General features: G+C 45.6%; 1 protein-coding gene across 1 annotated transcript; it reads left to right on the top strand.

Annotated features, from left to right (window-relative positions):
- Nucleotides 1-480: 480 nt before the first annotated feature.
- Nucleotides 481-6,852, top strand: LOC128635621 ((E3-independent) E2 ubiquitin-conjugating enzyme UBE2O-like). Its single transcript, XM_053688693.1, has 3 exons — nt 481-889; nt 6,539-6,598; nt 6,679-6,852. The coding sequence occupies exons 1-3, from the start codon at nt 521-523 to the stop codon at nt 6,850-6,852; spliced, it is 603 nt and encodes a 200-aa protein (XP_053544668.1). The 5' UTR covers nt 481-520.
- The last annotated feature ends 16,677 nt before the right edge of the window (nt 6,853-23,529 follow it).

The raw sequence follows: 23,529 nt of genomic DNA, 5'->3' as shown, positions 1-23,529 counted from the left end.
ACATTCATCAGCCAATAAGTATAGATTTTGAATTTGTATACTGCTAAGTGGGAGCTGGTGATTCAGAAAGTGTGCAAAAAGATTGTGTCCATTATGATAATAGAAGTGAATTAGAAAGTTGTATAAAATGACTAGCTGTATCTGAATCATTACATTTTTACTTTAGTGATCATGTAATGTTGCAATAAGCCTGCAGATATATATTTTTACTATATTATACGGTATATCATTGTTTTCTGAAGGTCCCATGATGATCATATAGAATTATTAATAGTTGTATTTAGGATGTTATTACCACAAATCACTCACTAACAATGAATAGTAATAACAAAGAATGGCTACGGAGTGGACCACGAGTACCCTCCCTAGCAACAGGGTTCTCAAGGTTTCCCTAGCAACAGCATCCCGAGCCCTAACAACGACGTGTAGCGTAGTGACGTCATCGCGCAGATACGCCGTCCTCTCCTTGGTAACCGCCCCGGCTGGCGGCTGCTGCTCTGTTCTCTTCCGGACAACCAGAATGGCGGATCCGGCGGGCACGGTGCCCCCCAGCTCACTTCTAGGGCCTCCCCCACCCGGTACCGACGGCTGCCAGCGCTTGCTATTTTCACACGACTTGGTGGTTGGCACGTACCGAGGTCAGACCCGCTTCGGCCTCGTGCGGCTCATCCACGGAGAGGACTCAGACTCTGAAGAGGATGAGGAGGTTGTGGAGGAAGAGGAGGCTAGTCGTAAGAAGACAGGAAGCGGGGCAGGTGGAGTGGGAGATCGGGGAAGCCCTGGCTCTGAGCCCGCCAGGGAGGCCAGCAGGTTCGGTCCGCTCAGGAGGGGATATGTGCGAGTGCAGTGGTACCCGGAGGGCGTCAAGCAAGACGTCAGGGAAACTAAGGTAACCTGTTAGTGTGACAGCTGCATAGAATGTCAAATACGACTTCCAGCTGTTAATGATGGGGGGAATTAAAGTGCTTATTGCATGGGAGGCCGGGATGTGGTGATGCATGAGGGGCACAGGGAAGCTATTCCTATCAGTTATACAACTTGTGCACTGAATAGGTTATTAGATCCAGTGAAGATGCTTTGTTGATGATGACTGCAATTGGCCATTAGATATGCTGCAGGTTGTGAAATTAGATGGAGGAGGGTGGTGGAATGAATGATGGTGTGAGTATAATGGGAGCCAGATTGTGAGGCTAGATGGGAGAGAGTGACTGGTATGTTGATATCAGATACTACATAGTTTTATAAAAGTGTTTGGGTAGATCTATTAGGGTTATTTGAAATGGGACTGAAGCAGATGGTGTTTTTTGGTTATATTTTGTTAACACAGGAGACCAGAATTGGGAGTTAAATAGTGTCTTCATAGCTCTATGCATTGTAATATGGTCATAGATCTACTGTTTCATTGGAATAGTGTGCAAATATATTTAATATACTACTTTTTTTTTTTTTAGCATCTAGAGGAAAATAGGAATGGGAATACATAAGAGTGGGTCTGTGATGGTTTAGGGATGGGGGGCATTTTTGTAAGAGAGTAAATTGGGTTTTCGTTATACATACAGTAAGATACTTCAAATCCATTCCTTTACAACTGCTAACCTACCAAAATGTTAAAATCTCCACCTGACCAAGATATTGTTATCAGCTTAAAGGAACATTGTGCTTTCATTTTGTCTCTTTTCCACCTAAATGGGGGGAAAAAAAAGAAAATGCAGAGAACTGCAGGTCCAGAGTAGAAACTGCACAACCCAGCAGTGTGACTAGCGCTGTTGATTGGGTCAGTGGAACTTTATCCTGGGACTAGCAGTGCTCTGTGTGTCCCAAGTGGTACTTTTACTATTTACTTTTACACCATTTTCTGGGGTTAAACACACAGGCAAAGAGTTGCTAGTCTTAAAATGACATGTTCTAACAAATTAGAGCATGTACTTTTTTGACTATAATGGCCCCTTTAACTATTTGGATTATATATCACCTGACCATAGCTTATAGGTACTGAACCTTTTGGCTGCTGGCTGCATTTAAAGGGACATTAAACCCCAAAAAATTCCTTCATGAATCAGATAGAGAATACAATTTTTAAAAAGTTTTTCCAATTTACTTCTGTTATCAAAAATGTTTCATTCTCATGTTATTGTTTAAGAGATACCTAGGTAGGTAGCGTGCACATGCCTGAAGCACTACATGACAGGAAATAGTGCTGCTGCTAATGTATAACATTGTTGCCAAACTGCTGCTATATAGTGCTGCAGACACGTGCACACTCTTGAACTTACATTTCTGCTTTTCAAATAAGGATAACAAAAAACAAAAAAATATGGTAATTGTAGTAAATTAGATAGTTGTTTAAATTGTTATGTTCTATCTAAATCATAAAGGAAAAAAAATGTGTTTTACGTCCCTTTTTTAAGGTTGGGTTTTTGACACCTCTGAAAACAGTAATGCTTTTTTTTTTTTTTTTCTTCTTTCAAATGGAGACGTCAGGCATTTATTTTGGAGTTGATCTGGGAATGGCATGTATAAAACAGACATTGTGGGTATACTATTCTTGGTGAAATGAATATTTAGGGATATTTCTTTGGAGAGATTGCGCTAAGGTTTATGTGTATGACAAAGGGGGGTGGCTTGGGGACATTTAGTTTTCAGGTGACATAAGCAAATGGTAATGGGGTAGGGAAAGGGGTTTCGATAATTGTGATGTGACTAGTCATGAGCAATAATGGGTTTTAATGTCATGACATTGGGGGTTGGCAGGTGATTGGAGCATGGGATGGTACCAGACAATGCATAATGCTGAGCAATGAAACAATGATTAGAAAGCAAGAGTGGTGAGGCATTTACATGTTTAGAGTGTTCTGGCTAAAAGATGTATTAGTGTGGATGAACCATAATGAGGAAGATCTGTATCATGACAGCAAAGGGATTATGTGAACAAGTTATTATGTTAGGATGGACACAAATTAATGATATGCATACAGTCTAATCCACTATCTGTAAATTACACTTCTTCCTCATTCCCATAACAATATTTTAATGCATAAAGCAATTTGCGCCTTGCACTGATAAAACAGACAAATGTGTCTGAGATTATTACTTTTACATAGGGGACTCTGTACGTACTCTTTATCTCGCTGTCTGCTCCGTAACAACCAATATATCATTTGGATCTTCTGTTACACTAGTTGGAATAATTAGTTTTTTAGTTATTTATTAAATGTTACAATAATTGTCTCCTTTTAATACTTATTGTGTGCTAAACTTAATGCAGTCTTTCCTTTTGCTGATGGCAGGGCTGTGTTCACAGCATTTTTTGCAGCCTCTTTTGTAGACACCTTCACATGACTGTAAACCCAGAGGGGATAATTTATGTCTGACATTTACAGAGATCTGTGTGTTACAGCAAAGCATCCCTGCATGTCTTGTGGAAAATATCCTAGAGTGCAAAGTCTTTGTTTCCATTCAGTAGCTCCAATTTTAAGGGTAACAATGACAGATTAGACAAAGCAGACACAGGGCGGGTGCTCTGTATTAGCAGCTGGGTTACAAGGCTGTGACAGATGGAACCGAGCAGCAGGCTAGGCCTTGTAACCTTTTGCCAAAAGGTTATAGTCCAAATATATATATATCTTGCTATAATGTTAAATACTTACTGTAGAATAATGTAAGAAATACTTTATTACAAAACAGTCTTTGACCCAGATACATCTGTAGCCTTGTTGCTGTAACAAACTAAATGATCTGTACATCTATCTCCTTTAACTTGCAATTTGTTATTCCTATAGTTTCTTGATACAGATAGAGCAAGCAATTTTAAATAACTTTAAACTTTTATATTATCAATTTTGCTTTGTTCTTTTGGTATCCTTTGGGTACATAGGACATCAGGAGCATGCACATGTCTTCAGCACTCTGGCAACAGTGTATAACTTAGATTGAAACATTGTTATAGGTTGCTGAAGGCACGTGCTCACACCTGTGCTTCTAAGACCCTGTCTAGGTTAACTTTTTAACAAAGGGTAGCAAGAAAACCAAACAAATTTGATAAGACATAAGCAGGAATGTGTTTAAATTGCACATTGTCTAAATCATGAAGTAAATTTAATGTTGACTTTTGTCACCCTTTAACACAGCAATAGAAAAAACAAATAAATTATGAAATGACAGAGGTACAGAAATATTTGAGGATTCAGCATGGAGCCCCTAAAGTTGCCAACAGGCTAGGCACTAATGATCAGTCAAAATGATAGATTTAATTCATTTGAGCGTAAGCATTAGATTTTGTGTGTACGTTCGGACATACACACCTGATCACAAGGCCCAAAGTACAATTTATTCAATTGTTAATCATTTCATGTAACTCCTAAACATGGCCTAAATACCCATAGCATGGGTGTCCAGAGGGTTGGCAAGAGAGTTAAATAAGCATGTATTTCAACCTATCTTTTGATGTTAGCTACTGTTTGTTGCACACTAGTTGCCCTTGGTGTTATTTTATGCCCATATCCTGTAGCGATATTTAAGGGATGTGAAAAGTTTTATATGGTACCAGAACTAATTGTCTTTAGAAAAAAATAAAAACATTTTTACATAGAAACGAGGTAGTGAGCTGTCTGGGACCCAATTTATACACTATATTGTATTGATAATTTTGCCAGACATTTCTTTGCAATATTTGTATGACACAAACCAATAACTTGGCAAGTTGTTGCCAGTTTATAAATATTTATCGTAGCTTGTCCCTTACCACGGGCACAATACCTGTGAGACTGTCATATTGGCTGTGTACCAAATCTTACTGCAGAAAGAGATTCTATTGAATTTATAACCTCAGGTTTCTCTTACTGATAAGCAATTGATGCATCTTCTCTTGCCAGTATCTTTACAGGAAAATTCCAGCGGTTACTGAACTGTTGCCGCATGGTTGGCACGTGTTTGCACCTGGGACCAGGCTGTGCTGCAGTAACTGTTTGTGCACCATGAGGCAGCATCAAGCAAATAATCACTTCATATCCTGGCCTGATTAGTTGTGGGCTGTCCATAGCTAATCTCAGAGGAGAGATGAAAAATTGATAATCCTATTAATAGCAGCTGCTTCATCTGGGTGGGTTGTGTCTGAGTGTCACCCAATTTAGAAGCCCCCCCCCCCCAGACACTCCTCTCTTTGCCTAAGCACACTTTGTACAAAATATATCTATGTGGTTAATAAAAAGTAAAGTGATGATTTTTCTATGGTCTCACATTGTTTATTTGGTTAAAAGATTACTGCAGTGGTTGACATATGCATTTTTTGGAAAGAGATATATGATGATTGTTTCTAATTTTGATGTCAGTAAAGTACATCTTTCAGTGTGGAGTGTTCGGTCTTGTTCTGCAGAGTCATGCTGGGAAGGGTGGGGGGTGATGCTACAGGCTGGGAACAAGAGTGCAGAATTCTGTATTGTATTTGAGGAGTATTCTGGTAGTTTGATGGTATGTTCAATGCTGGAAAAACATGTCAAAGCTCACACCAGTGGAATTCATAAGTCAGCACTTCTAGAGAAAAGAACTCAATAATACTAGACTCGATCACCTGTTTAATTTGCTAAGACCCAGTTCTTTCTCTCTGTAATAACCTCATCATGGGGCCTATCAAGCTTTGTTTTGTAGCTTGGCGCAAATTAGTGTAAATAGGTGCTGGCTCCAAGATATCTGTGTTCTTGGAATCTTTGGAGGATTTTGCGACTGTCCTCCTATGGTGATGTCTCAGGAATAATGTGTAATTGTACTTTAAAACCATTCCAAACTTGTCGTTTCTATCATTTAGTAAAGTTCATATCTTTTCTAGCAATCTTCCAGCCTTTGTGTCTGTTTGTCAGTCTGCTCAAGCATAGACCCAGTGGATTAGGGATGTGTAGTGTCTCTCCAACCCTCTCTTTCATGATTGTGTATTTATTGTTATTCCCTTCATGTAGGTGGTAAATAAAGGAATATTTTGATTTAAAGAGACACTAAAGTCAAAATTAAGATTTTATGATTCTGACCTAGCATGCAAAATAAAAAAAGATTAAAAAAAACCCTTTCCAATTTACTTCCTTTTCTGAAACTGCACAATCTTTTTATAAGTGCACTTTTAAAGCACCAGCTCCTACCAAGCATGTGCCCTCAACAATGTATAGAACAGCTGCCAGGCAAATACTGTGCTCGTGACGACCGTGGAAATCTGCCCAATTCCACTATGGCAATATGAAACATGGAAATGTCCACAGCACAACTTGCTTAAAAAGTATCTTTATTGACAAAAGATAGAGCAACGTTTCGTGACTGCATGTGCAAGAGTTCAGTGTATACATATTAGTCTGTGATTGGGTGATGGCTGTCACATGTTACAAGGGGCAAAGAAATAGATCGCAAATCTACTATTTTTAAATTGAGGTTATGTATTGATTATGAAATTCTACTGTATTTAGTAGTCCTTTAACTCTACATTACTAGTCTATATGAAGTATCCAGTGATGTTTTCTTGTGTAACCACTTAATAAAGCTACTTCCTGTTCTCTTACAGTTAAAGCTGGAAGACCGGTCACTTGTGCCCAGAGATGTTGTACGGCGAATGAGCACAAAGGTTTGTTACCTTTCCATAGCGTTCCTCTTTTCGAGAGTTGTAGTTTAATCCTCTAACAACGTTGTGTTGTATCTCTGCAGGATAGTCAGTGTGGCACTGTGATTGATGTGAATATAGACTGTGTGGTTAAACTAGTGGGAACCAATTGCTTCTTGCACCCAGTCAACAGCAAAGATTTGCAGCACATTTGGGTAAGTGGGGAAAATGGTGACCCCTGTATTATAGAACTGTTGTTTCAGGGGATACATCTATAATGACAAGAATCTGTGTGTGATGGCTCATATCTGCACTGTGTGTGTGTGTGATGGCTCATATCTGCACTGTGTGTGTGTGTGATGGCTCATATCTGCACTGTGTGTGTGTGTGTGATGGCTCATATCTGCACTGTGTGTGTGTGTGTGATGGCTCATATCTGCACTGTGTGTGTGTGTGTGATGGCTCATATCTGCACTGTGTGTGTGTGTGTGATGGCTCATATCTGCACTGTGTGTGTGTGTGTGATGGCTCATATCTGCACTGTGTGTGTGTGATGGCTCATATCTGCACTGTGTGTGTGTGATGGCTCATATCTGCACTGTGTGTGTGTGTGTGATGGCTCATATCTGCACTGTGTGTGTGTGATGGCTCATATCTGCACTGTGTGTGTGTGATGGCTCATATCTGCACTGTGTGTGTGTGTGTGATGGCTCATATCTGCACTGTGTGTGTGTGTGTGATGGCTCATATCTGCACTGTGTGTGTGTGTGTGATGGCTCATATCTGCACTGTGTGTGTGTGTGTGATGGCTCATATCTGCACTGTGTGTGTGTGTGTGATGGCTCATATCTGCACTGTGTGTGTGTGTGTGATGGCTCATATCTGCACTGTGTGTGTGTGTGTGATGGCTCATATCTGCACTGTGTGTGTGTGTGTGATGGCTCATATCTGCACTGTGTGTGTGTGTGTGATGGCTCATATCTGCACTGTGTGTGTGTGTGTGATGGCTCATATCTGCACTGTGTGTGTGTGTGTGATGGCTCATATCTGCACTGTGTGTGTGTGTGTGATGGCTCATATCTGCACTGTGTGTGTGTGTGTGATGGCTCATATCTGCACTGTGTGTGTGTGTGTGATGGCTCATATCTGCACTGTGTGTGTGTGTGTGTGATGGCTCATATCTGCACTGTGTGTGTGTGTGTGTGATGGCTCATATCTGCACTGTGTGTGTGTGTGTGATGGCTCATATCTGCACTGTGTGTGTGATGGCTCATATCTGCACTGTGTGTGTGATGGCTCATATCTGCACTGTGTGTGTGTGTGTGATGGCTCATATCTGCACTGTGTGTGTGATGGCTCATATCTGCACTGTGTGTGTGATGGCTCATATCTGCACTGTGTGTGTGATGGCTCATATCTGCACTGTGTGTGTGATGGCTCATATCTGCACTGTGTGTGTGATGGCTCATATCTGCACTGTGTGTGTGATGGCTCATATCTGCACTGTGTGTGTGATGGCTCATATCTGCACTGTGTGTGTGATGGCTCATATCTGCACTGTGTGTGTGATGGCTCATATCTGCACTGTGTGTGTGATGGCTCATATCTGCACTGTGTGTGTGATGGCTCATATCTGCACTGTGTGTGTGATGGCTCATATCTGCACTGTGTGTGTGTGTGATGGCTCATATCTGCACTGTGAGTGTGTGTGATGGCTCATATCTGCACTGTGTGTGTGTGTGATGGCTCATATCTGCACTGTGTGTGTGTGTGATGGCTCATATCTGCACTGTGTGTGTGTGTGTGATGGCTCATATCTGCACTGTGTGTGTGTGTGTGATGGCTCATATCTGCACTGTGTGTGTGTGTGTGATGGCTCATATCTGCACTGTGTGTGTGTGTGTGATGGCTCATATCTGCACTGTGTGTGTGTGTGATGGCTCATATCTGCACTGTGTGTGTGTGTGATGGCTCATATCTGCACTGTGTGTGTGTGTGATGGCTCATATCTGCACTGTGTGTGTGTGATGGCTCATATCTGCACTGTGTGTGTGTGTGTGTGTGATGGCTCATATCTGCACTGTGTGTGTGTGTGATGGCTCATATCTGCACTGTGTGTGTGTGTGATGGCTCATATCTGCACTGTGTGTGTGTGTGTGATGGCTCATATCTGCACTGTGTGTGTGTGTGTGTGATGGCTCATATCTGCACTGTGTGTGTGTGTGTGTGATGGCTCATATCTGCACTGTGTGTGTGTGTGTGATGGCTCATATCTGCACTGTGTGTGTGTGTGATGGCTCATATCTGCACTGTGTGTGTGTGTGATGGCTCATATCTGCACTGTGTGTGTGATGGCTCATATCTGCACTGTGTGTGTGTGTGTGATGGCTCATATCTGCACTGTGTGTGTGTGATGGCTCATATCTGCACTGTGTGTGTGTGTGATGGCTCATATCTGCACTGTGTGTGTGTGTGATGGCTCATATCTGCACTGTGTGTGTGTGTGATGGCTCATATCTGCACTGTGTGTGATGGCTCATATCTGCACTGTGTGTGATGGCTCATATCTGCACTGTGTGTGATGGCTCATATCTGCACTGTGTGTGATGGCTCATATCTGCACTGTGTGTGTGTGTGTGTGTGTTGGCTCATATCTGCACTCTGTGTGTGTGTTGGCTCATATCTGCACTCTGTGTGTGTGATGGCTCATATCTGCACTGTGTGTGTGTGTGATGGCTCATATCTGCACTGTGTGTGTGTGTGATGGCTCATATCTGCACTGTGTGTGTGTGTGTGATGGCTCATATCTGCAGTGTGTGTGTGTGTGATGGCTCATATCTGCACTGTGTGTGTGTGTGTGATGGCTCATATCTGCACTGTGTGTGTGTGTGATGGCTCATATCTGCACTCTGTGTGTGTGTGTGATGGCTCATATCTGCACTGTGTGTGTGATGGCTCATATCTGCACTCTGTGTGTGTGTGTGATGGCTCATATCTGCAGTGTGTGTGTGTGTGATGGCTCATATCTGCACTGTGTGTGTGTGTGTGTGATGGCTCATATCTGCACTGTGTGTGTGTGTGTGTGTGATGGCTCATATCTGCACTGTGTGTGTGTGTGATGGCTCATATCTGCACTGTGTGTGTGTGATGGCTCATATCTGCACTGTGTGTGTGTGTGTGTGTGATGGCTCATATCTGCACTGTGTGTGTGTGTGATGGCACATATCTGCACCGTGTGTGTGATGGCTCATATCTGCACTGTGTGTGTGTGTGATGGCTCATATCTGCACTGTGTGTGTGTGTGATGGTTCATATCTGCACTGTGTGTGTGTGTGATGGTTCATATCTGCACTGTGTGTGTGTGTGATGGCTCATATCTGCACTGTGTGTGTGTGTGATGGCTCATATCTGCACTGTGTGTGTGTGTGTGTGATGGCTCATATCTGCACTGTGTGTGTGTGTGTGTGATGGCTCATATCTGCACTGTGTGTGTGTGTGATGGCTCATATCTGCACTGTGTGTGTGTGTGATGGTTCATATCTGCACTCTGTGTGTGTGTGATGGCTCATATCTGCACTGTGTGTGTGTGTGATGGCTCATATCTGCACTCTGTGTGTGTGTGTGATGGCTCATATCTGCACTGTGTGTGTGTGTGATGGCTCATATCTGCACTCTGTGTGTGTGATGGCTCATATCTGCACTGTGTGTGTGTGATGGCTCATATCTGCACTGTGTGTGTGTGTGATGGCTCATATCTGCACTGTGTGTGTGATGGCTCATATCTGCACTGTGTGTGTGTGTGTGTGTGATGGCTCATATCTGCACTGTGTGTGTGTGTGATGGCTCATATCTGCACTGTGTGTGTGTGTGTGTGTGATGGCTCATATCTGCACTGTGTGTGTGTGATGGCTCATATCTGCACTGTGTGTGTGTGATGGCTCATATCTGCACTGTGTGTGTGTGTGTGTGATGGTTCATATCTGCACTGTGTGTGTGTGTGTGATGGCTCATATCTGCACTGTGTGCGTGTGTGTGATGGCTCATATCTGCACTGTGTGTGTGTGTGATGGCTCATATCTGCACTGTGTGTGTGTGTGATGGCTCATATCTGCACTGTGTGTGTGTGTGTGTGATGGCTCATATCTGCACTGTGTGTGTGATGGCTCATATCTGCACTGTGTGTGTGTGTGTGTGATGGCTCATATCTGCACTGTGTGTGTGTGATGGCTCATATCTGCACTGTGTGTGTGTGATGGCTCATATCTGCACTGTGTGTGTGTGATGGCTCATATCTGCACTGTGTGTGTGTGTGATGGCTCATATCTGCACTGTGTGTGTGTGTGATGGCTCATATCTGCACTGTGTGTGATGGCTCATATCTGCACTGTGTGTGATGGCTCATATCTGCACTGTGTGTGATGGCTCATATCTGCACTGTGTGTGATGGCTCATATCTGCACTGTGTGTGTGTGTTGGCTCATATCTGCACTCTGTGTGTGTGTTGGCTCATATCTGCACTCTGTGTGTGTGATGGCTCATATCTGCACTGTGTGTGTGTGATGGCTCATATCTGCACTGTGTGTGTGTGTGATGGCTCATATCTGCACTGTGTGTGTGATGGCTCATATCTGCACTGTGTGTGTGTGTGATGGCTCATATCTGCACTGTGTGTGTGTGTGTGTGATGGCTCATATCTGCACTGTGTGTGTGTGTGTGATGGCTCATATCTGCACTGTGTGTGTGTGATGGCTCATATCTGCACTGTGTGTGTGTGTTGGCTCATATCTGCACTCTGTGTGTGTGTTGGCTCATATCTGCACTCTGTGTGTGTGATGGCTCATATCTGCACTGTGTGTGTGTGATGGCTCATATCTGCACTGTGTGTGTGTGTGATGGCTCATATCTGCACTGTGTGTGTGATGGCTCATATCTGCACTGTGTGTGTGTGTGATGGCTCATATCTGCACTGTGTGTGTGTGTGTGTGATGGCTCATATCTGCACTGTGTGTGTGTGTGTGATGGCTCATATCTGCACTGTGTGTGTGTGATGGCTCATATCTGCACTGTGTGTGTGTGTGTGTGATGGCTCATATCTGCACTGTGTGTGTGTGTGTGATGGCTCATATCTGCACTGTGTGTGTGTGATGGCTCATATCTGCACTGTGTGTGTGTGTGATGGCTCATATCTGCACTGTGTGTGTGTGTGTGATGGCTCATATCTGCACTGTGTGTGTGTGTGTGATGGCTCATATCTGCACTGTGTGTGTGTGTGATGGCTCATATCTGCACTGTGTGTGTGTGTGATGGCTCATATCTGCACTGTGTGTTGTGTGTGTGTGATGGCTCATATCTGCACTGTGTGTGTGTGATGGCTCATATCTGCACTGTGTGTGTGTGATGGCTCATATCTGCACTGTGTGTGTGTGTGTGATGGCTCATATCTGCACTCTGTGTGTGTGTGATGGCTCATATCTGCACTGTGTGTGTGTGTGTGATGGCTCATATCTGCACTGTGTGTGTGTGTGTGTGATGGCTCATATCTGCACTGTGTGTGTGTGATGGCTCATATCTGCACTGTGTGTGTGTGATGGCTCATATCTGCACTGTGTGTGTGTGATGGCTCATATCTGCACTGTGTGTGTGTGATGGCTCATATCTGCACTGTGTGTGTGTAATGGCTCATATCTGCACTGTGTGTGTGTGATGGCTCATATCTGCACTGTGTGTGTGTGTGTGTGTGATGGCTCATATCTGCACTGTGTGTGTGTGTGTGATGGTTCATATCTGCACTGTGTGTGTGATGGCTCATATCTGCACTGTGTGTGTGATGGCTCATATCTGCACTGTGTGTGTGTGTGTGATGGCTCATATCTGCACTGTGTGTGTGTGTGTGATGGCTCATATCTGCACTCTGTGTGTGTGTGATGGCTCATATCTGCACTGTGTGTGTGTGTGTGATGGCTCATATCTGCACTGTGTGTGTGTGTGTGTGTGATGGCTCATATCTGCACTGTGTGTGTGTGATGGCTCATATCTGCACTGTGTGTGTGTGTGTGTGATGGCTCATATCTGCACTGTGTGTGTGTGATGGCTCATATCTGCACTGTGTGTGTGTGTGTAATGGCTCATATCTGCACTGTGTGTGTGTGTGTGTGATGGCTCATATCTGCACTGTGTGTGTGTGTGTGTGTGATGGCTCATATCTGCACTGTGTGTGTGTGTGTGATGGTTCATATCTGCACTGTGTGTGTGATGGCTCATATCTGCACTGTGTGTGTGATGGCTCATATCTGCACTGTGTGTGTGTGTGTGATGGCTCATATCTGCACTGTGTGTGTGTGTGTGATGGCTCATATCTGCACTGTGTGTGTGTGTGTGATGGCTCATATCTGCACTGTGTGTGTGTGTGTGATGGCTCATATCTGCACTGTGTGTGTGTGTGTGATGGCTCATATCTGCACTGTGTGTGTGTGTGTGATGGCTCATATCTGCACTGTGTGTGTGTGTGTGTGATGGCTCATATCTGCACTGTGTGTGTGTGATGGCTCATATCTGCACTGTGTGTGTGTGTGTGATGGCTCATATCTGCACTGTGTGTGTGTGTGTGATGGCTCATATCTGCACTGTGTGTGTGTGTGTGATGGCTCATATCTGCACTGTGTGTGTGTGTGTGTGATGGCTCATATCTGCACTGTGTGTGTGTGTGTGTGTGTGTGTGATGGCTCATATCTGCACTGTGTGTGTGTGTGTGATGGCTCATATCTGCACTGTGTGTGTGTGTGTGATGGCTCATATCTGCACTGTGTGTGATGGCTCATATCTGCACTGTGTGTGTGTGTGATGGCTCATATCTGCACTGTGTGTGTGTGTGATGGCTCATATCTGCACTGTGTGTGTGTGTGTGTGATGGCTCATATCTGCACTGTGTGTGATGGCTCATATCTGCACTGTGTGTGATGGCTCATATCTGCACTGTGTGTGTGTGATGGCTCATATCTGCACTGTGTGTGTGTGATGGCTCATATCTGCACTGTGTGTGTGTGATGGCTCATATCTGCACTGTGTGTGTGATGGCTCATATCTGCACTGTGTGTGATGGCTCATATCTGCACTGTGTGTGTGTGATGGCTCATATCTGCACTGTGTGTGTGATGGCTCATATCTGCACTGTGTGTGTGATGGCTCATATCTGCACTGTGTGTGTGATGGCTCATATCTGCACTGTGTGTGTGTGTGTGTGTGTGTGATGGCTCATATCTGCACTGTGTGTGTGATGGCTCATATCTGCACTGTGTGTGTGATGGCTCATATCTGCACTGTGTGTGATGGCTCATATCTGCACTGTGTGTGTGATGGCTCATATCTGCACTGTGTGTGTGATGGCTCATATCTGCACTGTGTGTGTGATGGCTCATATCTGCACTGTGTGTGTGATGGCTCATATCTGCACTGTGTGTGTGATGGCTCATATCTGCACTGTGTGTGTGTGATGGCTCATATCTGCACTGTGTGTGTGTGTGATGGCTCATATCTGCACTGTGTGTGTGTGTGATGGCTCATATCTGCACTGTGTGTGTGTGATGGCTCATATCTGCACTGTGTGTGTGATGGCTCATATCTGCACTGTGTGTGTGATGGCTCATATCTGCACTGTGTGTGTGATGGCTCATATCTGCACTGTGTGTGTGTGTGTGTGTGTGTGATGGCTCATATCTGCACTGTGTGTGTGTGATGGCTCATATCTGCACTCTGTGTGTGTGTGTGATGGTTCATATCTGCACTGTGTGTGCGTGTGATGGCTCATATCTGCACTGTGTGTGCGTGTGATGGCTCATATCTGCACTGTGTGTGCGTGTGATGGCTCATATCTGCACTGTGTGTGCGTGTGATGGCTCATATCTGCACTGTGTGTGTGTGTGTGTGATGGCTCATATCTGCACTGTGTGTGTGTGTGTGATGGCTCATATCTGCACTGTGTGTGTGTGTGTGATGGCTCATATCTGCACTGTGTGTGTGTGTGTGATGGCTCATATCTGCACTGTGTGTGTGTGTGTGATGGCTCATATCTGCACTGTGTGTGTGTGTGTGTGTGATGGCTCATATCTGCACTGTGTGTGTAATGGCTCATATCTGCACTGTGTGTGTGATGGCTCATATCTGCACTGTGTGTGTGTGTGTGATGGCTCATATCTGCACTGTGTGTGTGTGTGTGATGGCTCATATCTGCACTGTGTGTGTGTGTGTGATGGCTCATATCTGCACTGTGTGTGTGTGTGTGATGGCTCATATCTGCACTGTGTGTGTGTGTGTGATGGCTCATATCTGCACTGTGTGTGTGTGATGGCTCATATCTGCACTGTGTGTGTGTGATGGCTCATATCTGCACTGTGTGTGTGTGTGTGTGATGGCTCATATCTGCATTGTGTGTGTGTGTGTGTGATGGCTCATATCTGCACTCTGTGTGTGTGATGGCTCATATCTGCACTGTGTGTGTGTGTGTGATGGCTCATATCTGCAGTGTGTGTGTGTGTGATGGCTCATATCTGCACTGTGTGTGTGTGTGTGTGTGTGTGTGTGATGGCTCATATCTGCAGTGTGTGTGTGTGTGATGGCTCATATCTGCACTGTGTGTGTGTGTGATGGCTCATATCTGCACTGTGTGTGTGTGTGTGATGGCTCATATCTGCACTGTGTGTGTGTGTGATGGCTCATATCTGCACTGTGTGTGTGTGTGTGATGGCTCATATCTGCACTGTGTGTGTGTGTGATGGCTCATATCTGCACTGTGTGTGTGTGTGATGGCTCATATCTGCACTGTGTGTGTGTGTGTGATGGCTCATATCTGCAGTGTGTGTGTGTGATGGCTCATATCTGCACTGTGTGTGTGTGTGATGGCTCATATCTGCACCGTGTGTGTGATGGCTCATATCTGCACTGTGTGTGTGTGTGTGTGTGATGGCTCATATCTGCACTGTGTGTGTGTGTGATGGCTCATATCTGCACTGTGTGTGTGTGATGGCTCATATCTGCACTGTGTGTGTGATGGCTCATATCTGCACCGTGTGTGTGATGGCTCATATCTGCACCGTGTGTGTGATGGCTCATATCTGCACTGTGTGTGTGTGTGATGGTTCATATCTGCACTGTGTGTGTGTGTGATGGTTCATATCTGCACTGTGTGTGTGTGTGTGTGATGGCTCATATCTGCACTGTGTGTGTGTGTGTGTGTGTGATGGCTCATATCTGCACTCTGTGTGTGTGTGATGGCTCATATCTGCACTGTGTGTGTGTGATGGCTCATATCTGCACTGTGTGTGTGTGTGATGGTTCATATCTGCACTCTGTGTGTGTGATGGCTCATATCTGCACTGTGTGTGTGTGATGGCTCATATCTGCACTGTGTGTGATGGTTCATATCTGCACTCTGTGTGTGTGATGGCTCATATCTGCACTGTGTGTGTGTGATGGCTCATATCTGCACTGTGTGTGTGTGATGGCTCATATCTGCACTGTGTGTGTGTGTGTGTGTGCGATGGCTCATATCTGCACTGTGTGTGTGTGTGTGATGGCTCATATCTGCACTGTGTGTGTGCGATGGCTCATATCTGCACTGTGTGTGTGTGTGATGGCTCATATCTGCACTGTGTGTGTGTGTGATGGCTCATATCTGCACTGTGTGTGTGTGTGATGGCTCATATCTGCACTGTGTGTGTGTGTGTGCGATGGCTCATATCTGCACTGTGTGTGTGTGTGTGATGGCTCATATCTGCACTGTGTGTGTGTGTGTGATGGCTCATATCTGCACTGTGTGTGTGTGATGGCTCATATCTGCACTGTGTGTGTGTGTGTGTGCGATGGCTCATATCTGCACTGTGTGTGTGTGTGATGGCTCATATCTGCACTGTGTGTGTGTGTGATGGCTCATATCTGCACTGTGTGTGTGTGATGGCTCATATCTGCACTGTGTGTGTGTGATGGCTCATATCTGCACTGTGTGTGTGTGTGATGGCTCATATCTGCACTGTGTGTGTGTGTGTGTGTGTGCGATGGCTCATATCTGCACTGTGTGTGTGATGGCTCATATCTGCACTGTGTGTGTGATGGCTCATATCTGCACTGTGTGTGTGTGTGATGGCTCATATCTGCACTGTGTGTGTGTGTGATGGCTCATATCTGCACTGTGTGTGTGTGTGTGATGGCTCATATCTGCACTGTGTGTGTGATGGCTCATATCTGCACTGTGTGTGTGTGTGTGATGGCTCATATCTGCACTGTGTGTGTGTGTGTGATGGCTCATATCTGCACTGTGTGTGTGTGTGTGTGTGTGATGGCTCATATCTGCACTGTGTGTGTGTGATGGCTCATATCTGCACTGTGTGTGTGATGGCTCATATCTGCACTGTGTGTGTGTGTGTGTGATGGCTCATATCTGCACTGTGTGTGTGTGATGGCTCATATCTGCACTGTGTGTGTGTGTGTAATGGCTCATATCTGCACTGTGTGTGTGTGTGTGTGATGGCTCATATCTGCACTGTGTGTGTGTGTGTGATGGCTCATATCTGCACTGTGTGTGTGTGTGATGGTTCATATCTGCACTGTGTGTGTGTGTGATGGTTCATATCTGCACTGTGTGTGTGATGGCTCATATCTGCACTGTGTGTGTGATGGCTCATATCTGCACTGTGTGTGTGATGGTTCATATCTGCACTGTGTGTGTGTGTGATGGTTCATATCTGCACTGTGTGTGTGTGTGATGGCTCATATCTGCACTGTGTGTGTGTGTGTGTGATGGCTCATATCTGCACTGTGTGTGTGTGTGTGATGGCTCATATCTGCACTGTGTGTGTGTGTGTGATGGCTCATATCTGCACTGTGTGTGTGTGTGTGTGATGGCTCATATCTGCACTGTGTGTGTGTGTGTGTGATGGCTCATATCTGCACTGTGTGTGTGTGTGTGATGGCTCATATCTGCACTGTGTGTGTGTGTGTGTGATGGCTCATATCTGCACTGTGTGTGTGTGTGTGTGATGGCTCATATCTGCACTGTGTGTGTGTGTGTGTGATGGCTCATATCTGCACTGTGTGTGTGTGTGTGTGATGGCTCATATCTGCACTGTGTGTGTGTGTGTGTGATGGCTCATATCTGCACTGTGTGTGTGTGTGTGATGGCTCATATCTGCACTGTGTGTGTGTGTGTGATGGCTCATATCTGCACTGTGTGTGTGTGTGTGATGGCTCATATCTGCACTGTGTGTGTGTGATGGCTCATATCTGCACTGTGTGTGTGTGATGGCTCATATCTGCACTGTGTGTGTGTGATGGCTCATATCTGCACTGTGCGTGTGTGATGGCTCATATCTGCACTGTGTGTGTGTGTGTGATGGCTCATATCTGCACTGTGTGTGTGTGTGTGATGGCTCATATCTGCATTGTGTGTGTGTGTGTGATGGCTCATATCTGCACTCTGTGTGTGTGATGGCTCATATCTGCACTGTGTGTGTGTGTGTGTGATGGCTCATATCTGCAGTGTGTGTGTGTGTGTGATGGCTCATATCTGCACTGTGTGTGTGTGTGATGGCTCATATCTGCACTGTGTGTGTGTGTGATGGCTCATATCTGCACTGTGTGTGTGTGTGATGGCTCATATCTGCACTGTGTGTGTGTGTGTGATGGCTCATATCTGCACTGTGTGTGTGTGTGATGGCTCATATCTGCACTGTGTGTGTGTGATGGCTCATATCTGCACTGTGTGTGTGTGATGGCTCATATCTGCACTGTGTGTGTGTGATGGCTCATATCTGCACTGTGTGTGTGTGATGGCTCATATCTGCACCGTGTGTGTGATGGCTCATATCTGCACTGTGTGTGTGTGTGTGTGATGGCTCATATCTGCACTGTGTGTGTGATGGCTCATATCTGCACTGTGTGTGTGTGATGGCTCATATCTGCACTGTGTGTGTGATGGCTCATATCTGCACTGTGTGTGTGATGGCTCATATCTGCACTGTGTGTGTGTGATGGCTCATATCTGCACTGTGTGTGTGTGATGGTTCATATCTGCACTCTGTGTGTGTGTGTGATGGCTCATATCTGCACTGTGTGTGCGTGTGATGGCTCATATCTGCACTGTGTGTGCGTGTGATGGCTCATATCTGCACTGTGTGTGTGTGCGTGTGATGGCTCATATCTGCACTGTGTGTGTGTGTGTGTGATGGCTCATATCTGCACTGTGTGTGTGTGTGTGATGGCTCATATCTGCACTGTGTGTGTGTGTGTGATGGCTCATATCTGCACTGTGTGTGTGTGTGTGATGGCTCATATCTGCACTGTGTGTGTGTGTGTGATGGCTCATATCTGCACTGTGTGTGTGTGATGGCTCATATCTGCACTGTGTGTGTGTGATGGCTCATATCTGCACTGTGTGTGTGTGTGTGTGATGGCTCATATCTGCACTGTGTGTGTGTGATGGCTCATATCTGCACTGTGTGTGTGATGGCTCATATCTGCACTGTGTGTGTGTGTGTGATGGCTCATATCTGCATTGTGTGTGTGTGTGTGATGGCTCATATCTGCACTCTGTGTGTGTGATGGCTCATATCTGCACTGTGTGTGTGTGTGTGATGGCTCATATCTGCACTGTGTGTGTGTGTGTGTGTGATGGCTCATATCTGCAGTGTGTGTGTGTGTGATGGCTCATATCTGCACTGTGTGTGTGTGTGTCTGTGTGATGGCTCATATCTGCAGTGTGTGTGTGTGTGTGATGGCTCATATCTGCAGTGTGTGTGTGTGTGTGATGGCTCATATCTGCACTGTGTGTGTGTGTGTGATGGCTCATATCTGCACTGTGTGTGTGTGTGTGATGGCTCATATCTGCACTGTGTGTGTGTGTGTGATGGCTCATATCTGCACTGTGTGTGTGTGATGGCTCATATCTGCACTGTGTGTGTGTGATGGCTCATATCTGCACTGTGTGTGTGTGTGTGATGGCTCATATCTGCACTGTGTGTGTGTGTGTGATGGCTCATATCTGCACTGTGTGTGTGTGATGGCTCATATCTGCACTGTGTGTGTGTGTGTGTGTGATGGCTCATATCTGCACTGTGTGTGTGTGTGTGATGGCTCATATCTGCATTGTGTGTGTGTGTGTGTGATGGCTCATATCTGCACTCTGTGTGTGTGATGGCTCATATCTGCACTGTGTGTGTGTGTGTGATGGCTCATATCTGCACTGTGTGTGTGTGTGTGTGTGTGTGATGGCTCATATCTGCAGTGTGTGTGTGTGTGATGGCTCATATCTGCACTGTGTGTGTGTGTGTGTGTGTGATGGCTCATATCTGCAGTGTGTGTGTTGGCTCATATCTGCACTGTGTGTGTGTGTGATGGCTCATATCTGCACTGTGTGTGTGTGTGTGTGTGATGGCTCATATCTGCACTGTGTGTGTGTGTGTGATGGCTCATATCTGCACTGTGTGTGTGTGTGATGGCTCATATCTGCACTGTGTGTGTGTGTGATGGCTCATATCTGCACTGTGTGTGTGTGTGATGGCTCATATCTGCACTGTGTGTGTGTGTGTGATGGCTCATATCTGCACTGTGTGTGTGTGTGTGTGATGGCTCATATCTGCACTGTGTGTGTGTGATGGCTCATATCTGCACCGTGTGTGTGATGGCTCATATCTGCACTGTGTGTGTGTGTGATGGTTCATATCTGCACTGTGTGTGTGTGTGATGGTTCATATCTGCACTGTGTGTGTGTGTGTGTGATGGCTCATATCTGCACTGTGTGTGTGTGTGTGTGTGTGTGATGGCTCATATCTGCACTCTGTGTGTGTGTGATGGCTCATATCTGCACTGTGTGTGTGTGTGTGTGTGATGGCTCATATCTGCACTGTGTGTGTGTGATGGCTCATATCTGCACTCTGTGTGTGTGTGTGATGGCTCATATCTGCACTCTGTGTGTGTGTGTGATGGCTCATATCTGCACTGTGTGTGTGTGTGATGGCTCATATCTGCACTCTGTGTGTGTGTGTGTGATGGCTCATATCTGCACTCTGTGTGTGTGTGTGTGATGGCTCATATCTGCACTGTGTGTGTGTGTGTGTGATGGCTCATATCTGCACTCTGTGTGTGTGTGTGTGATGGCTCATATCTGCACTGTGTGTGTGTGATGGCTCATATCTGCACTCTGTGTGTGTGTGTGATGTCTCATATCTGCACTGTGTGTGTGTGTGATGGCTCATATCTGCACTGTGTGTGTGTGTGATGGCTCATATCTGCACTCTGTGTGTGTGTGATGGCTCATATCTGCACTCTGTGTGTGTGTGATGGCTCATATCTGCACTCTGTGTGTGTGTGATGGCTCATATCTGCACTCGTGTGTGTGTGTGATGGCTCATATCTGCACTGTGTGTGTGTGTGATGGCTCATATCTGCACTGTGTGTGTGTGATGGCTCATATCTGCACTGTGTGTGTGTGTGATGGCTCATATCTGCACTGTGATGTGTGTGTGTGATGGCTCATATCTGCACTGTGTGTGTGTGATGGCTCATATCTGCACTGTGTGTGTGTGTGATGGTCTCATATCTCCTCTGTGTGTGTGTGTGATGGCTCATATCTGCACTGTGTGTGTGTGTGATGGCTTCATATCTGCACTCAGTGTGTGTGTGATGGCTCATATCTGCCACTGCTGTGTGTGTGATGGCTCATATCTGCACTGTGTGTGTGTGTGTGACTGGCTCATATCTGCACTCGTGTGTGTGTGATGGCTCATATCTGCACTGTGTGTGTGTGTGATGGCTCATATCTGACTGTGTGTGTTTGTGATGGCTCATATCTGCCACTGTGTGTGTGTGTGATGGCTCATATCTGCACTGTGTGTGTGTGTGTGATGGTCATATCTGCACTGTGTGTGTGTGATGGCTCAATCTGCACATGTGTGTGTGTGTGTGATGGCTCATATCTGCACTGTGTGTGTGTGTGATGGCTCATATCTGCACTGTGTGTGTGTGTGATGGCTCATATCTGCACTGTGTGTGTGTGATGGCTCATATCTGCACTGTGTGTGTGTGTGTGTGTGTGTGATGGCTCATATCTGCACTGTGTGTGTGTGTGATGGCTCATATCTGCACTGTGTGTGTGTGTGTGATGGCTCATATCTGCACTGTGTGTGTGTGATGGCTCATATCTGCACTGTGTGTGTGTGTGATGGCTCATATCTGCACTGTGTGTGTGTGTGATGGCTCATATCTGCACTGTGTGTGTGTGTGATGGCTCATATCTGCACTGTGTGTGTGTGTGTGATGGCTCATATCTGCACTGTGTGTGTGTGTGTGATGGCTCATATCTGCACTGTGTGTGTGTGTGTGATGGCTCATATCTGCACTGTGTGTGTGTGTGTGATGGCTCATATCTGCACTGTGTGTGTGTGTGTGATGGCTCATATCTGCACTGTGTGTGTGTGTGTGATGGCTCATATCTGCATGTGTGTGTGTGTGTGATGGCTCATATCTGCACTGTGTGTGTGTGTGTGATGGCTCATATCTGCACTGTGTGTGTGTGTGATGGCTCATATCTGCACTGCTGTGGTGTGTGTGTGATGGCTCATATCTGCACTGTGTGTGTGTGTGTGATGGCTCATATCTGCACTGTGTGTGTGTGTGTGTGTGATGGCTCATATCTGCACTGTGTGTGTGTGTGATGGCTCATATCTGCACTGTGTGTGTGTGTGATGGCTCATATCTGCACCTGTGTGTGTGTGATGGCTCATATCTGCACTGTGTGTGTGTGTGATGGCTCATATCTGCACTGTGTGTGTGATGGCTCATATCTGCACTGTGTGTGGTGTGTGTGATGGCTCATATCTGCACTGTGTGTGTGGTGTGTGATGGCTCATATCTGCACTGTGTGTGTGTGTGATGGCTCAGATCTGCACTGTGTGTGTGTTGTGATGGCTCATATCTGCACTGTGTGTGTGTGATGGCTCATATCTGCACTGTGTGTGTGTGTGATGGCTCATATCTGCACGTGTGTGTGTGTGTGATGGCTCATATCTGCACTGTGTGTGTGATGGCTCATATCTGCACTGTGTGTGTGTGTGATGGCTCATATCTGCACTGTGTGTGTGTGATGGCTCATATCTGCACCTGTGTGTGTGTGTGATGGTTCATATCTGCACTGTGTGTGTGTGTGATGGTCTCATATCTGCACTGTGTGTGTGTGATGGCTCATATCTGCACTGTGTGTGTGTGTGATGGCTCATATCTGCACTGTGTGTGTGTGATGGCTTCATATCTGCACTGTGTGTGGTGTGTGATGGCTTCATATCTGCACTGTGTGTGTGTGATGGCTCATATCTGCACGGTGTGTGTGTGATGGTTCATATCTGCACTGTGTGTGTGTGATGGCTCATATCTGCACTGTGTGTGTTGATGGCTCATATCTGCACTGTGTGTGTGTGTGATGGCTCATATCTGCACTGTGTGTGTGTGTGATGGCTCATATCTGCACTGTGTGTGTGTGATGGCTCATATCTGCACTGTGTGTGTGTGATGGCTCATATCTGCACTGTGTGTGTGTGATGGCTCATATCTGCACTGTGTGTGTGTGATGGCTCATATCTGCACTGTGTGTGTGTGTGATGGCTCATATCTGCACTGTGTGTGTGTGATGGCTCATATCTGCACTGTGTGTGTGTGATGGCTCATATCTGCACTGTGTGTGTGTGTGATGGCTCATATCTGCACTGTGTGTGTGTGATGGCTCATATCTGCACTGTGTGTGTGTGATGGCTCATATCTGCACTGTGTGTGTGTGATGGCTCATATCTGCACTGTGTGTGTGTGATGGCTCATATCTGCACTGTGTGTGTGTGTGATGGCTCATATCTGCACTGTGTGTGTGTGTGATGGCTCATATCTGCACCTGTGTGTGTGTGTGATGGCTCATATCTGCACTG

Source organism: Bombina bombina, chromosome 1 (genome assembly GCF_027579735.1).
Source record: "Bombina bombina isolate aBomBom1 chromosome 1, aBomBom1.pri, whole genome shotgun sequence".
Lineage (NCBI taxonomy): Eukaryota > Metazoa > Chordata > Amphibia > Anura > Bombinatoridae > Bombina > Bombina bombina.
The sequence above is the reverse complement of the archived record's forward strand: the minus strand, read 5'-3'. Positions and strand labels throughout refer to the sequence as shown.

Coding starts and splice junctions, on each gene's coding strand:
- LOC128635621 (XM_053688693.1), top strand. CDS start 521: ATGGCGGATCCGGCGGGCACGGTGCCCCCCAGCTCACTTCTAGGGCCT. Junction 890..6,538: donor AAGACGTCAGGGAAACTAAG/GTAACCTGTTAG, acceptor GTTCTCTTACAG/TTAAAGCTGGAAGACCGGTC. Junction 6,599..6,678: donor TACGGCGAATGAGCACAAAG/GTTTGTTACCTT, acceptor GTATCTCTGCAG/GATAGTCAGTGTGGCACTGT.